Source organism: Scyliorhinus canicula, chromosome 1 (genome assembly GCF_902713615.1).
Source record: "Scyliorhinus canicula chromosome 1, sScyCan1.1, whole genome shotgun sequence".
Classification (NCBI taxonomy): Eukaryota; Metazoa; Chordata; class Chondrichthyes; order Carcharhiniformes; family Scyliorhinidae; genus Scyliorhinus; species Scyliorhinus canicula.
In genome coordinates, this window is record NC_052146.1 from 259364790 (window position 1) to 259382485 (window position 17696).

At 45.8% G+C, this 17696-nt stretch overlaps 1 protein-coding gene across 1 annotated transcript in view; it reads right to left on the bottom strand.

Annotated features, from left to right (window-relative positions):
- Positions 1-17696, bottom strand: part of eprs1 (glutamyl-prolyl-tRNA synthetase 1) — a 130761-nt gene that overhangs the window by 91772 nt on the left and 21293 nt on the right. The window contains 2 exon segments of the mRNA XM_038811972.1: positions 6858-6957; positions 14087-14171. Coding sequence (XP_038667900.1) covers positions 6858-6957; positions 14087-14171 — 185 coding nt within the window.

Genomic DNA, 17696 nt, shown 5'->3' on the forward strand with positions numbered 1-17696 from the left:
ATGGGGGGGATGGGATGGGGGGGGAGGGGGGGGGGATGGGGGGGGGGGGATGGGATGGGGGGGATGGGATGGGGGGGATGGGATGGGGGGGGATGGGATGGGGGGGATGGGAGGGGGGGGATGGGATGGGGGGGGGATGGGATGGGGGGGATGGATGGGGGGGATGGGGGGGGGGAGGGGGATGGGGGGGATGGGGGGATGGGATGGGGGGATGGGATGGGATGGGGGGGATGGGATGGGATGGGGGGGATGGGATGGATGGGGGGGATGGGATGGGGGGGATGGGATGGGGGGATGGGATGGGGGGGATGGGATGGGGGGGGATGGGGGGGGGGATGGGATGGGGGGGGATGGGATGGGGGGGATGGGATGGGGGGGGTGGGATGGGGGGGGATGGGAGGGGGGGATGGGATGGGGGGGGGATGGGATGGGGGGGGATGGGGATGGGGATGGGGGGGGGGATGGGATGGGGGGGGGGATGGGATGGGGGGGGGATGGGATGGGGGGGGATGGGATGGGATGGGGGGGGGGATGGGAGGGGGGGATGGGATGGGGGGATGGGATGGGGGGGGATGGGATGGGGGGATGGGATGGGGGGGGGATGGGATGGGGGGGGGATGGGATGGGGGGGGGATGGGATGGGGGGGGATGGGATGGGGGGGGAGATGGGATGGGGGGGGGGATGGGATGGGATGGGGGGGGGGGGGGGGATGGGATGCCACCACCTGTTTCTTCAGAAAAGCACGGACTTGGAGGTATCTAAAGGCATTCCCCGGGGGCAGACTCAATTTTTCCTCTAGCGCCTTAAGGGTGGGGAAAGTCCCATCATAAAACAGGTCCCCATCCTTTGACCCGTCCTATGCCAACGGCAGCGGTGCCGTTATCAGTGCCCCTAAGCTGGTGGCCTTTTAACTCGTGGGGTCTTGTTTGCCCACACAAATCCGTGATAATCCTGTTCACCCGCTTGAAGGAGGATTTGGGGATGAAGATGGGAAGGCACTGACGGGGGGAGGTTTCCCTATCCTTGGTCTCGTTAAAGGTTCTTAGCAGGAGTGGGCTCAGCAGCTCCGAGAATTTTTGTGGAATTCTACAGGGTAACCATCCGGTCCCGGGGCCTTGCCCGACTGCATATTCTCCAAGCCCCTAACTATCTCCTCCAACTCAATCCCTCCACCAGCTCCTCGTCTACCCTTGGGAACCTCAATTGGTCCATAAATTGTTTCATCCCTTCCCTTCCCTCCAGGGGCTCTGACTCATACAGCTTGCAGTAGAACTCCTTGAAGACTTCGTTGCTCTTCTGGGCTCAGAACCATGTTACCCCCTTTATCCCTAACTCCCCAGATTCCCTGGCCACCACCCTCCTTCGAAGTTGATGCGCCAGCTTTCCCCATACTCATATACTGCCCCTTTCACCTTCCTCAGCTGTGCCTCTGCTTTCCCTGTGGTCAGCAGGTCAAACGCCACCTGCAAACTCCGGTGCTCCTTTGGCAGCCCCTCCTCGGGGGTCTCCGCGTACTCCTGTCTACCCGAGCATCTCTCCAACAAACCTTTCCCTCTCCGCCTATCCTTCTCTGTGGGGCCTGATAGAGATAACTCCCCTCTTATAACTGCCTTCAACGCCTCCCAGACCGTAGTCACTGTTACCTCCCGGTATAGTTTGTTGTCGCATAGTTTGGATACTCCTCCTAATACGCCCACAGTCCCACATCCAATCTCCAGAGAGGGCACTGCCCTCTCTCCGCCCCAGTCTCAAGTCCGCCCAGTGCGGAGCATGATCCGAGACCGCAATGGCCGAGTACTCTACCCGTCCACCCTGGGATTAGCGCCCTGCTCAACACGAAAAAAATCAATCCGAGAGTGCACTTTATCCACGTGGGAGAAGAAAGAGAACTCCTTCGCCCTTGGCTGAGCGAATCTCCACAGATCCACCCCCCATCTGGTCCATGAAACCCCTCAGGACCTTGGCCGCAGCTGGCCTCCTCCCCGACTGGACTTAGACCGGTCACCTTGTCTGCCACAATTCTTCCCACCTCAAATGTCACCAGTTTGCTTACCAGGATTGCGCCCCCCCCTTGGTCTGTGTGTCCAACCCGAGTGGACACCTGGCCCACCCATCCCTTCCTCAGTCTAGTTTGGTCAGCGAGTTTTAAGTGCGTCTCCTGTGTCATGGCTACGTCCGCCTTTAATCCCTTTAAGTGCGAGAACACACGGGCCCTTTTGACCGGCCCATTTAGGCCCTTGCATTCTACGTCGCCCAGTAAGATATTGTAGTTGTTGCCAAAGATCGGAGCCAGAGAGGAGAAATAGAAGCCTAAAACCAACATCTTGGAGAAGTTTAGGCCGGGGTACAGGAGAATGCACACCCTAGAAGTCCCACCTACCTCCAACAACGAACAACTAAATTGTGTAACGATGGTTAAATCAAAACCCATTAATTTATCCAGACGGTTGAATGGACATCCCACACTAATGGAAGTTGACACGATGGCAGCCGTATCAGTGATAGGAGAAATAGTATTTAATAAAATTCGCATTGGACCCCAACTCTTATCCCTAACCAGGACTTCAGCAAAACTGAGGACATATACAGGGGAACCACTGAGTGTTGGGCACAACACATGCACCTGTGGCTTATGGTGAGCAACTGGTTAGGCTGCCTTTAATAGTAGTGAAAGGTGCGAGACCAAACTAATTGGGACAAAACTGGCTAAAAGAGATCCAGCTGGATTGGGTAAACATTTTCCAGCTGGAAAATGGTCACCCGAGTGAACTCCTGTGCAGACCCAGAGGTTTTCCAAGAAGGGCTCTGAACTAAGGGAGCAACGACGACATTACATGTAGATCCAGAGGCAGTCCCAAAATTCTACAAGACCCGACCAGTATCCTTTGCATTAAGACAGAAAGTCAATACGGAAATCAAAAGATTAGTGTGTGAGGGAATAAAAAACTGGTCCAGTTTGCAGAATGGGCAGCATCCGTGGTACCTATCCTTAAGCTGGACGGCTCGGTCCCCCTTTGTAGAGATGTCAAACAAACGATTAATCGTTACTCACAATTGGACAAATACCCAATTCCCTGGATTGAGGAATTGCATGCAAAGCTGGCTGGAGGACTCTTATTCTCAAAGCTGAACATGAGCCACGCATTTCTCAGCTGAAGCTGGACGAAGAGTCAAACAAATTCTCAATGATAAACACCATGAACGGCCTTTTTCAGTATGCAAGATTATCCTTCGGGATATCGTCAGCCTGTGCGATATTCCAGAGGACAATGGAGAATATATTACAAGGGCTACCACAGGTCGCCATTTTCCTGGACAACGTCCTCATTACAGGAAAAACAAAGGCAGAACACCTGCAAAACCTGGCGGAAGTCCTTAGGATGTTTTCAGCAGCAGGCATGTGCCAAAAGAGGGTGAAATGTGTTTTTCTAGCATCTCAAGTAACTTATCTGGGGTACAATGTTGACAAGACAGGGTTACACCCTTTGGAGGATCGGGTAAGATTGATTAAAGATGCCCCGGCCCCCACCACAATCCAGGAGTCAAGATCTTTTTTAGGACTGGTGACATACTATGGGAAGATCATACAGAACAGGGCTTCCATCCTGGATCCCCTACACCAATTACTTTAAAAAAGGGGCAAGCCTGGGAGTGGTCCGGCTACCAAGACTGGGCTTTCAAGAAGATCAAAGAACCGCTCTCCTCAAAGCGTCAGCGCACTACAACCCCAGGAAAGGATGCTCACTTGCGATGTGTCTCCATATGGCGTTGGTGAAGTTCTGGCACAGAGACGGCAAAACGGACAGGAACGACCTATAGCGTTTGCTTCCAGGACATTAGCAGCAGCAGAACGCAAGTACACCCAAATTGAAAAGGAAGGACTGGCTGTGATCATCGCAGTGAATAAATTTCACTGGTATTTGTATGGGTGGAAATTCACTAGTCACAGGCCACAAGCTATTGCTGAAAGACAAAGCGGTGCCACCAATAGCTTTGGTTTGCATCCAACCCTGGGCACTACTACTGGCATCGTACCAGTACCAACTGGATAATCGGCTGGGAACCTAGGTGACAAACGCTGGTGCACTAAGCAGGCCGCCATTAGTACCCAGATTGGAGGAAACTGTGATGACATTACATTTCCTGGACACCCTTCCAGTGGCCGCACAAAACATTCATTTGTGGACTCAAAGGGATCCGGTTTTATCAAAAATAAAACACATGGTGCTAATGGGGGAGATGGAAAGGCCAGTCCAGGCGGAATTCCACCCTTAGAGAGCAGATCACTATGGAAGAGGGTATACTGCTATGGGGGGGCTCGAGCAATAGTTCCAATTGAAGGCCGTTGAGCCATACTGGCTGAACTACATCATGAGCACCCTGGAGCCTCAAAAATGAAGATACTGGCCTGAAGCTATGTCTGGTGGCCAGGCCTGGACACAGACATAGGGGCATTGGTAGGTCGGTGCCAACAATGCCAACAAAGGCAGAAGGTGCCACCGGCAGCCCCACTGCACCCATGGGAATGGCCGGATCGCGACTTCATGTCGATTTTGCAGGCCCGTTTATGGATTCAATGTTTTTTGTAATAGTTGACGCCCGTTCCAAATGGCTGGATGTCTACAAAATGAACTCTGCAAATTCAACAGCTACCATCGAAAAACAACACATGGTATCCCGGAGGTATTGGTTTCGGTTTTCACCAGCTCGAGCAATAGTTCACCAGCCAGGACTTCATAAAATTCATGAGGTCAAATGGCATTTGGCACAGAAGGCCGGCACCATACCACCCGGCATCAAATGGGTTGGCAGAGAGAGCTGTCCAGACCCTAAAAGTAGGGTTGAAAAAACTGCCAGCAGCATCATTAGACAGCAAACTGTCGCGCTGGCTATTTCACAACAGGACAGCCCCACGCGCCACAACGGGAATAGAACCGGTGGAGCTACTCATGGCAGACAACTCCGAACCAGGTTGAGTCTACTATTCCCAAATTTAGGAGGAAGAGTAAGGGACTACGACAACACGCCGAGGAAGGCAGTTCAACACAGGAGAAAAGGTACAGGTCAGAAATTATGCCAATGGCCCCACATGGGTACCACGAACAGTCAAGGCCAGGACAGTTCCTGTGTCGTACAAGATACAGGAGGGAAAACATGTAATAAAACAAACACCTGGACCAGGTGAGCCTCAGATTTATTTCCTCCCCGGAGCTGACTCAGACCAGTATACCGAGGACCCCTCAGGCGCTCACATCGGAAAAGATGGGTGCCTAGCCGATATGCCCTGTAGCCACCTGGGGTGGCCACGTCCCGATTCCAAAATGGATACTCGCAAAGAGTGCAGGGAAAAATGGACAGCACTAGAAAAACAAGCAGATGCAAGGCTTCCTGTGGATTGGAACTTGCAGAACCCACACACAACTGAAACTACAAGTCATTAGCATAGTAATGAGCTATCTCCAGCGACAAAAAGAAACATTGAAACAATCGGTACCAGGACAGACGGGCGCCAGTGGAAGCTAAAACAGTGGCAGGCCAACGGTTACCTAGAGCCCGCCCAACGATCAGGGAACGACTCCATTATTGGAGAGAATCGATACAAACTATTGGGACATGGTCCAATTAATTGGGACCAAGTCCAGGGTCCGCCCAGAAGGGCGCGAAACCCCTTGGGGTATAAAACAGAGTCCCCAAGGTCAGTTCGCTCTCTTGAACTCATACTTTCTCCATCTTCACCTTGGCATTTGGCTCTCAACGACGAGAGGCTGGCCAAGCACCAGCCAAGTAAGTCTAAGGTCAACGCATGCTACGAGATGGGCGCTCCTAGCTACTATTCTATACCAGTTCGAAGCCAGCAGTATCAGAACCGGATAACGGCCATTGTTCCTCTGACTGAGTGGGCCACTCGAAGCTAAGTATAGGCTTTTAGTAGTAGTTGTAGTTTAGTGAGTAGAGTTTGTGCATGAGTAATAATTGACTGCGTGTGTAAATAAATGTGCATTGATTTCAAACTTACTAACTGGTGTATCGAGTTATTGATCAGTATTCGGCTTTGAACCCTGTGGTGGTATCAGAAAGATACCTGGCGACTCGAGCAAATTAAGGGAAAGCATAACGGGGGGGCGGGGGGGGGGGGATGTAATGACTTAGGCCAGGCCTTTGAGATTGGCCGATTAGTATACGAGTTCCCTGATTAGTGGCCCAATAAGGGAAACACCTTTTTCTGTATATAACAGGGAGTGTCAGATCCTCTGTACCCAGTGTAGACAGTAAGCTGAATGCACCTGGTTGTTCGGCTGTTGGTTTTGTAAATATAAGGAACTCTGGTGAAGGGACATCTGCCTCCATGAACTTATTACACTTGCACTAAAAAAGCAGATATTTCCATTGGAAAAAATGAAAAATGTTTAAATTGCTCCTGAGAATGTATTCCCTATCTTTCCTACAGTACTACCAGGTTGAACAATTAGTGCAGAAAAGCCCACTGATTCAGAGAGGTTACTGTTTGCAGTTGAAGAATGAGCACATGTAAAGGCAGTACCCAAGCTGGTTTTAGCTCAGTGGGCTAAACAGCTGGCTTGTAATGCAGAACAAGGCCAGCAGCGCGGGTTCAATTCCTGTTCCAGCCTCCCCGAACAGGCGGCAAAATGTGGCGTCTAGGGGCTTTCACAGTAACTTAATTGAAGCCTACTTGTGACAATAAGCGATTATTATTAGTTCAGCTCATCCTCAAGGTTGGTCGAATTTGACCCAAATGACAAGACATGACTGGAGATTTAATACATTTTTGGCTGCATGCACAAGATATTCAAGGTGATATTGATCATCAATGCCCTACGGAGGTTGAAACTCTTACCTCAGTATGTTCTAGCAGATTGGAGACATAGAGCTTATTTTCTGTAGCTACCCGAGCCAGGTAGCGGACAATGGAAGTCACATCATTAAAGATACTGTCTCTGCAAGATTGAAAATAAGAGTATGCTGAAGTGCAACAGTAATCAACAATTTTTACTATACATCACAAAAGGAATATGAATGACTAAATCTATGATTTTTTAAATCCATTTTATTGGCAGATAAATGATCTGATTGAGTGATTTCATGCATATCAATAGTGAAGGAGCAGAATTAAAAGATTACAGTGGTTCATCATTTCACATCAAGAGAAATCAAAGGGTACTTTTGAAATTCACTAATCTCTGGTAGCTTCAGATCAGTTGTGTTTTGGCCGCATGAAGCCCTGTAAACCCCATTTAAAGTTGAAATCTATGTTCCCATGAGTTTGCATATACCTCATGCCATGGATACCAACAGAGCTTTAATTTTAGATTTACTCATCAGATAATAGTGTCAAGCGCAGCTATTTACAAACTGTAAGGACTACAAAATGGGGAAGCATGGTAGCAGTGGTTAGCACAGTTGCTTCACAGCTCCAGGGTCCCAGGTTCGATTCTGGTTTGGGTCACTATGTGCGGAGTCTACACATTCTCCAGTGTCTGCGGACCCACGCGGACATGGGGAGAATGCACAAACTCCACACGGACAGTGGCCCAGGGCTGGGATCAAACTTGGGACCACAGCACCATGAGACTGCAGTGCTAACCACTGCACCACCGTGCTGCCTATCAATGGTGAAGTTAGCTATGAATTGATAAGATCAACATTCCCTGAGGGAGTTGTGAGGTGGGGGGAGATAGTAACAAGAGGTACTGGACCAAGAATCCAGAGGCCCAGCTAACATGCTTGGTACACAAGTTTAAATCCCATCAGTGAAGTTTATTGAAATTTAAATTGAATTAATGAAATCTGGAATTGAAGGCCAATCTCAGTACTGGTGATGACGAAACTATCAATTATCAAAACAATTGTCTGGTTCAGCAATGTCCTTTAGGAAATCTGCCATTGTTAACTGTTCTAGCCTACATGTCACTAATGCAGCCCCACAGCAACGTGGTTGAAAATGCCCTTTGAAATGGCCCAGCAAGCCATTCTGTTTGAGGGAAATTAAGGATGCTAAAAGTAATGCTGGCATTGCCGGTGGCACCCACATCCTACATAAAGAGCAAAAATAACTTATGATTAGAATAGGGAACCAAAACTATGAAAGGTCTAAAACGAAAGAGAAAAAGCTGGAAAATCTCAGCAGGTATGGCAGCATCTGTTGAGTTCGATGAAGGCCAAAATATGGTATATAGCATAGGTGAGACGGTTGTACGGATTCGGAATTCAGCAGCTAACCCTAAACAATAAACACTTTTCAACTGTCATTCTCGAGTTATGACTTGAATTCTTGGCCATATATAGTTTACCCAAATTTATAAATCTAAGTCAAAGACAATGCCCACTGTACATCTGCCCGAGTGTTTTTAGGTGCTGCTCCTCTGCCTCTCATGAAAGGTGCCACCAAAACAACAATCCCATCTGGATGATCAAATCCACTAAATCAGGATCTGACCAAAACCTGATTTATTGATTCTTTCTCACCATGAGGTGAAATTGACAGAATACATGATTCATTACCTTTTCTATCAAATTGTTATGGGAAATGATATGGATCTGATCTCCAGATTGTTATCTTGGCCTGCTCCCTCACCACTCTGGCACTTTATTCTTGCTTTAGCACCCAATTTTCTACCACTCACCCAAGTCCTCATTGAACATTTTTTCTGAATCCAAAATTGAGGCCATCATCTTCTGCGACCATCTCCCCTGTCCTATCACTTCAGCTGGAAATGACACCTCCCCCTCTTCAATAAAAAATCTAACAGCATTTGATCAGCTTCTATGTGTATATTACCTAGGTTTACCTATTCATGACCATGCTTAACTCAACAACTTGTGTTTTACAAATTGGTCCAACTCAATGTTAGCATGATCAAAGCTACTTTACTCATTCTCAGGGATGTCCACATTAGCCTCCCCATCCCCCCTCACTACATACGCGTCCAATTCATTCACCATCCCTGTAGCTTGGTCAGACAGTTTTCAACAATACGAGAGAGAGTTCTTTTTGAAAGGACATATCCAGTCCATTGTTAGAAATGCTTAATTCAATTTTCATGAACTCCCATTTCCACCTTTTGCATGCCCCCATCTGTCAATGAAATCTTTAGTCACACAGCTGTCATATCTGAGCATTTCCCCAGCCCCCACCTCTATTTACTCTATTAGAGCCCTTCATGATTTTGAACACATCTATTAAATCTTCTCTGAACCTTCCCTGCCCCAGTTTCACCACAGAACTAAAGTCCACCTTCCCTACCACAACTGCAGATTCGGCATTTTCAATTCATTATAATAAAAATAAGTAAGTGATCAGGTCAATCTCAAATACAGAATTTCAAGTGCTGTTTCAACAATTGTGCCTCCAGCATAAAAAACTCACCATCAGTTTTGTAACAAGAGATAGAACATAGAACAGTACAGCACAGAACAGGCCCTTCGGCCCTCGATGTTGTGCCGAGCCTTGTCCGAAACCAAGATCAAGCTATCCCAATCCCTGTCATTCTGGTGTGCTCCATGTGCCTATCCAATAACCGCTTGAAAGTTCCTAAACTGTCCGACTCCACTATCACAGCAGGCAGTCCATTCCACACCTTAACCACTCTCTGAGTAAAGAACCTACCTCGGACATCCCTCCTATATCTCCCACCCTGAATCTCATATTTATGCCCCATTGTAACAGCTACATCCACCCGAGGAAATAGTCTCTGAAAGTCCAGTCTATCTATCCCCCTCATCATCTTATAAACCTCTATTAAATCGCCTCTCATCCTCCTCCGCTCCAAAGAGAAAAGCCCTAGCTCCCTCAACCTTTCCTCATAAGACCTATCCTGCAAACCAGGCAGCATCCTGGTAAATCTCCTTTGCACCCTTTCCAATGCTTCCACATCCTTCCTATAGTGAGGTTACCAAAGCTCTTATCAATATCTAGTCCGAAAGCAAAATATTGTGAAAATATAAAATATAAACAGGTAATGCTGCAAATATTCAGCAGGGTCTGGCAGCACCAGTGGAGGGAGAAACAGAGTAAACGTTTGAAGTCGATGATCTGACCAGGTCATTGGCCTGAACATTAACTATTTCTCACTCCACAGACTCTGCCAAACATTTCCAGGTCTTGCTGATTTTAGTATTTAATACCATCTGGTCAGGACAGGCTAACACTTCAAAAACTTCTAAAATTTAATCAAATTGCCATGACGAATGTTTGTCTTCAAATGCCAGATGTTGAAAGATGATTGTGTGCAATGTTCTTTTTCACCTTTAATCAAAAACTAATTTGCTCAATGTTTAAGAAGTAACCCTTCCCCAGGTTGCACGTTAGAATTTTTGTAACCTCGAATCATTGGGGAAAATGAGGATGACATCACATCTGCCAGTACAATTTGAGTTGGATATAAATTAGTTGGGTATATTAAACCGTTCAGATCTAAAGCTGGCGCTGATATTATATATTACGTTAAAAAGATATCACTGAAAACCAAGAACTATGGAAATAATAGAACAGGGCAAGGCCATTCAAACTCTTCCATCATTTACTTTGGTAATGGATCATCAGTACCTTAAATATATGTATTTTTAAAATTATATTTAACGTTTTACATAATAATAAACAACCAACTAAAACTCAAGAATACAAAAATTACAAACAACAAAAAGAAAAAATAATTAATTGACTTTAACACTATACCTAAAACCCCTAACTGCTGACAGTGGCTTGATCCTTAAAAAAAAGTAAATAAATGGTTGCCACCTCAGGTAGAATCTCTCCACTAAACCCGATTTAATTTTCTCTAAGTGTAAGAAGGACATTAAGCCCCCAACCAGCCAGAGGCACTGGGTAGAACGGCAGACCTCCAACCAAGCAATATTCAGTGAGGCAAAGGCGACAAAAGTCCATCTCTACCCAAGTGGACAGCCAGTGAATCAGAGACCCCAAACATGATGACCAGTGGACATGGGATTAATTCGAAACAGAGTATCTCCGACATGGTGCTAAAAAAAGATAAGTGCTAAAAAACCTGGTAAGTTTGGGGAAGGACTTCCCAATATATTTAACCACACTTGGTCCATATCATTTCTTACCCTCACCAAACAAAAATCCATCAAGCTCAACCTTGAAAGTTTCAATTGATTTGGATCCAATATGTTTAGGGTGCAAATTCCAGATTTCCAGTAGCCATTGGCTGGAAAAGTTCTTCCTCCTTTCACTCTTAAATGGCCAAGCTCCAATTTTAAGCTTGTGCCCTCTTGTCCTTATTGATAATTAAATAAGTAATGATTATTCCTTCAATATTCCTTTAATATATACCACGTCATTTATTACAATAGCTTTGATCTATAGAACACATTTTACACAAAACATCTCAAGCTGCTTTGCAAAAGCAGATAGATATTCAGCAGGAAGTGGTCAAGAAATTTGGAATTGCGACCCATGTACAGACATGGTACAAATTTGTAGTAGTCTTTTGAAGGAACTTTGATAGGTACAAAGGAAAAGAGAAGATGAAAGTACAGGGCATGGTGATTAAAGGCCACCGTAAATTTTTCTTAATCAATTCATGGGATGGCGATCTGGCTGGCAAGATCAACATTTATTACCCATTCCCAACTGTCCTCTAGAAGGTGGCAAGGCCCTTCTTGAGAATGGAGTGAAAGCTCCTATACAACGCTCCCATGGCGAGTGTACGGACCAACAATACCAACTCCCAATACTTCCAGCTGCACAGGGGCACCAGACAAGGATGCCCACTGTCCCCGCTGCTGTTCGCACTAGCAATCGAACCGCTAGCAATCGCGCTCAGGGCAGCAAAAAATTGGAGGGGGATCCGAAGGGGAGGTAGAGAGCACAGAGTCTCACTCTATGCGGATGATCTGCTCCTCTATATCTCGGACCCACAAAGCAGCATGGACGGAATCATAGCGCTCCTGAAAGAGTTTGGAGCCTTCTGGGCTACAAACTCAACATGAGCAAAAGTGAGATCTTCCCAGTACACCCGCAAGGGGGGGGGGGGGGGCAGCGCTAAAGGGCCTGCCGTTCAAACAAGCCCGAAATAAATTCCGCTACCTGGGGATCCAAATAGCCCATGACTGGAAAGGGGTCCACAAATGGAACCTCACCAGCCTGACGGAGGAAGTTAAAAAGGACCTGCAAAGATGGAACATACTCCCGCTCTCCCTCGCGGGGAGAGTCCAGACGATCAAAATGAACGTACTGCCCAGGTTCCTTTTCCTGTTTAGATCCATTCCGATCTACATCCCCAAGGCCTTTTTCAAAGCGCTGGACAAACATATCATGGCGTTCGTATGGGGGGGTAAAAATGCTAGGATCCCAAAGAAGGTCATACAAAAAACAAAATCCAGGGGGGGGCTAGCCCTCCCGAATCTACAATTCTACCACTGGGCGGCAACAGCCGAGCGAGTAAGGGGATGGATCCAGGAGCCAGAAGCCGAGTGGGTGCGTGCGGAGGAGGCCTCCTGCATGGGAACCTCCCTCCGGGCCCTCGCCACGGCAGCACTCCCATCCCCACCCAAAAAACACTCCACCAGCCCAGTGGTGACAGCCACCCTCCAATCCTGGAACCAACTGCGGCAGCAATTTGGCCTGTACAAAATGTCGGACAAGGCTCCCATCTGCAACAACCATAGGTTCAAACCAGCACTGAACGACGCCACCTTCAAAAGGTGGAGGCAGGACGGGGGGACACTGACAGTCAGGGACCTATACACGGACGACAGGATCGCAACACTGGACGAACTGACAGAGAAATTTCAGCTAGCTGGGGGGAACGAGTTACGGTACCTGCAGCTCAAAAACTTCCTACGAAAGGAGACAAGGACGTACCCACAACCGCCACGACAGACACTATTGGAAGACCTACTGGACGCAAGTATCCTAGAGAAAGGGAACTGTAGTGACATGTATGACCGACTGGTAGACAGGGACGACACCGTACTGGACGCAACAAGAAGGAAATGGGAGGACGACCTGGGGATGGAGATAGGGTGGGGACTCTGGAGCGAAGCACTGCATAGGGTCAACTCCACCTCCACGTGCGCAAGGCTCAGCCTGACGCAACTAAAAGTGGTACATAGAGCCCACTTAACGAGAAACCGTATGAGTAGGTTCTTCCCGGAGGTGGAGGACAAATGTGAGCGGTGCCAGAGAGGCCCGGCCAACCACGCCCACATGTTCTGGTCTTGCCCCAGACTTGTGGAGTACTGGAGCCTTCTTCGAGGCTATGCCAAAGTGGTGGGGGTGAGGGTGGAGCCATGCCCGATAGTGGCGGTCTTCGGGGTTTCAGACCAGCCAGATCTATTCCTGGGGAGGAGGGCGGACGCCCTTGCCTTTGCCTCCCTGATTGCCCGCCGTAGAATCCTGTTTGGCTGGCGGTCAGCAGCACCAGAGCTGCAGACTGGCTGTCCGACCTCTCGGAATCTCTCCAAATGGAGAAAATCAAATTCGCCATCCGAGGGTCGGACGACGGCTTCCACAGAACGTGGGAGCCATTCATGCAACTGTTCCGGGACCTGTTTGTGGCCAACGTACATGAGGAAGAATAGTCGGGTGGCCAAGAACCAAAAAGGGAAAAAAAGGTAGCGGGGGGGAAGGTAGGGGGGGGGAGGGGGGGAGGGGGGAAGGGGGGGGGGGGGGCTACGGGCTCAGTATGGGGGTTTGATGGCAAGCCAAGGCCCAAAACCAAACTATAAATAAATGCCTATAAACATGTGCCTCGGCCATATTGGGGAATGTAAAATATGTATGCTGGCTAAAGGGGGCGGCCACAATTATTGTTATGAAGATGCTTACCTGTAAATATTCATGTAAAAAAATTTTGTGTTTTCCTTTTTTTTTTCTTTTCTCTCTCTCTAATAACTTGTAATTTGTCATATATAAAATATGAAAACTCAATAAAAAAACATTTATAAAAAAAAAAGAGAATGGAGTGGCTTGCTAAACTTTTTCACCATATTGTTGTGGGTCTGAAGTCACCAATATTTCAGTAGTTCATCTTACTGTAAGAGGTAATCCATAATTTCCGGAACAGACGCAACCAAATCTTCATTTCCTGGGGTACTTACTCAGAAATTTGCAGGATGTTCTCTTTACCCTCCTCAACCAACACCCTGACAGAATTTTTGATGTGTTCCACAGTTAGCAATGCACCTGCAAGAGAAAATAACTTCATAAACAGTTTTGTATTAAATAGCCAATTTGAGTGAAGCAACTTTTCACAATGACTAAAATGTTAGAATAAGAAAATTGCATGTATCGACAATACCATACCTATTGCACAAATGCAATGATTTTTGCAATAAATGGATACTGAAATGGCTAGAGCATTACAATATACACAAATTACAGAAATGTATTAAATATGAATTCTCTGATCTTCAATATTCAATTCTTCGTGTCAACATTTGCAATTTTGTGATTTGAACACTGAAATTAACTCTTGCTTGACAGAGATTCAAATTTATTTCTATCAAACTCATCCCTCCTCCCTTTTATATGCAAAAAACATTTCTTTAAGTCCCGCATGTAATAAGTTTCCTGTACTTTCTTAAAAGCAGATACCCAGAAATTTAACTTGGTATTTAAAAAGAAATTATACATGTTGATTTTTGATCTGAATTGACTGAATTTTTTTTTTTAAAAACTCTTCCAGGGCTCAAAATGGCCAACACCTCAAAAATGCTTTCTGGCTCTGAGCAATAGTTCCCACATCAATCTTGCAAATTCAGCCATATTGGTGTTTTAAAATAACATGATTAATTCTCCCTCAAAACTTTCTGTTCCTGCTCCTTTCCGGCAAAAATTATTCACGGTTAGTTTGTCTAAAAAGTGACAAGGATGTGATGTTCCATAATTTCACACTGTATTTTAATAGGCCTTGAACCTGGCATTTCAGTTAGGAAAGGAACATAGGAAAAGCTCAAAGCCATGGGGATGGAATGATGTTAAGAGATTGAGTCGTCTTGAGGGGATCTGTGCAGGGGTTTGCCCGGAGGTGGCAACCATTTATTGACTTCTTTGCGGGAGAGTGAGCGTCAGCAGGGGGAGGGGGGGAAGAGTAGAGTAGGAGGGAAAATATGGCGGGTAGTACCGGTGGGAGAGGAGCGGGCTTGTGCAATATGTTACGATGGAAGTATTGAAAGTACGTGGATGTTTGCACATTTTTGTCTTTTTTGCTTTCTTTCTGATGATGTCTGTAACTGTTTATAAAGCCAAAAACTACCTCAATAAAATTTTTTATTAAAAAAAAGAGATTGAGTCGTACACAAACAGAACATTAAGCACAAGCTTCGCATGTGAAAAACAGAAATGCTAGATTATTTCAGCATCCTGCCTAGCCAAACTGGCTAGTGGAATTGCTGCATTGCAGATTGGATACAAGATGAAATGTCACCGAACATAATATAGAATCCACTGACCTTTGCAACCAATCCTGCGATGTCAGACAGCATTAGCGGTATGTAGAAAGGAGGAGTCACCATTTACTAGCATTCACCTCAGACTAACCGTTCAGTGGGTAGGTCGAGGATCAGAGGTGTACATGATATTTCAATAGCACCTCACCGTGTCAGAGTGCATCTCATCTGCACTGCAGCAATTCCACTAATCAGAGTAGGTAGACTGGCTGCTACCACAATCAATGTTGATGGCCTTTTACTACTTTAAGAAAAATCAATTTTATTTTAAAAGTGCCAGGTTGAAAGTCTTGGAATTGGATCAATCATTTCGATTTTCTTCAAGTAATACTGCAGTTTCATTCAAAAACTAACCCAAGCTGAATACAACTATTATATGATGTGGGAGACAAAAATGCCTCCTCTTATTTAATCACCTATTTCAGATAAAGAAGCCTATGGCAGCTTTGTTTTTTCACTATTGGAGTGGGGATAACAGATCCAAAGGATGGATTTTTTTCAAACTAAAGAACCAAGTAACAAACCTCAGATTAAAAACAAAGATCCGCTAATCAGGAATTTTGCACACAGTGCCTCACAAACGCAATGTTTGCATGTATTCAGTAATGCAAATGATAGTGTACTATATTATAAATTGCCACAATGTACTGGTTATACAAAATAGACTTCAGCATGTTGTTACAATCCCTGTCGAAAGCAATGACTGAAAGGTATCCCCAAAGATGCCAAAAGGTACTAATTACTTTTTTAAAACTTAACAGTTAAATCCAAAATCAATTTAATAATTAAGCATACATAAACAAAAGAATGTTATTTCAATAGAAATGTTGAATTTCTCTTCAAATATTTTATCCACCAAATATCAGTTTTGCAGCGTCACTCCTCACAAATGTGGCGCTATCCGGAGTTTCAACTTCTTTAACTCTATCTCCTCACTTTTCCCACCCAATAGATTTGGTTCTCGTGTCGGTCACCCTTTTCCATCCGAGGTCCCCAGGTACAGTTCACACCGACACATCAATAAATCCTCCCTCTTTTGAATCACAATGGTCCTGGTGGCACAGCTTTGCAGTTACTTTTAAAAGGACCAACAACATCCAATTCATGGTTTGGCCAACTCTGATTCAAACACTCAACTCTAGCATGCTAAGGCTATTCACACCACATTCAGCAAGTATGCACGTTGTTTCACCAAGAACTTCTGAATTTTGAGTTCACTTGTTTGTCCTAAACACACCAGTTATATAACTGTGTCCTGCTGCAGAATGGCATGCAGAAACACACACCATCCCACCACCGACCAATTAACTTGTATTAACCATTGTTTATACCTAGCTTTCATTCCCAAAGTCTAAATTCTCAGAAGTGATCTCATAGCCAGGAAATCCATTCAGCCCCATCCCCTTTTCACAATTATCTTAGTTTCGGGGCAGCATGGTGGCGCAGTGGGTTAGCCATGCTGCCTCACGGCGCCGCGGTACCAGGTTCGATCCTGGCTCTGGGTCACTGTCCTTGTGGAGTTTGCACATTCTCCCCGTGTCTGCGTGGGTTTTGCCCCCACAACCCAAAGATGTGCAGGCTTGATGGATTGGCCACGCTAAGTTGTCCATTAGTTGGAGAAAATGAATTGGGTACTCTAAATTTTAAAAAAATCCTTGTTTCAATTTGAATTTAAAGGGATACCTCACAAATACAAGTTTTTTTGTCAAGTAACAAGTAAATCATGACATCAGCAGTTTTAAACACTCTTCGTTATGCATAGTTTGGAGGTAAGTTTGGAGCAGACATTTTGCTCAGATCTTTCTCTCCATTACATTTTGCACTAGCTGGCTAACAACCCCATTGACATCACAATAAATTCTGCATAAATTATTGTGTTTTTAAGTACATGAATCCCAATAACAAAAAAATGAGACAGCAGTATGTACACACAAACTTTATTATTAAACTTTAGGCGAAATGTAAATGCATACAAACCCCTTAAATTCCAACCAATTCACAGATACAACCAACTGAAATAGACTCCAGTCAACGGTGTAAATACTTTCTTCAACAACATATTTGGTTTGCAGCATTTTAAGTTCCAAAAAGAAATTCACTATCATGTAATTTCAAAGAACATGTGGAAAATGCAAGTCTTTACAAACACTGGGATATTGAAATCACCATCGTTCAGCAATCAGCTAGTGCCGAGAAGATATTTAAGACTCCTGTGATGTAGAATGTCAAACAGACCAAAACCCAAGGTACCATTCTGTGC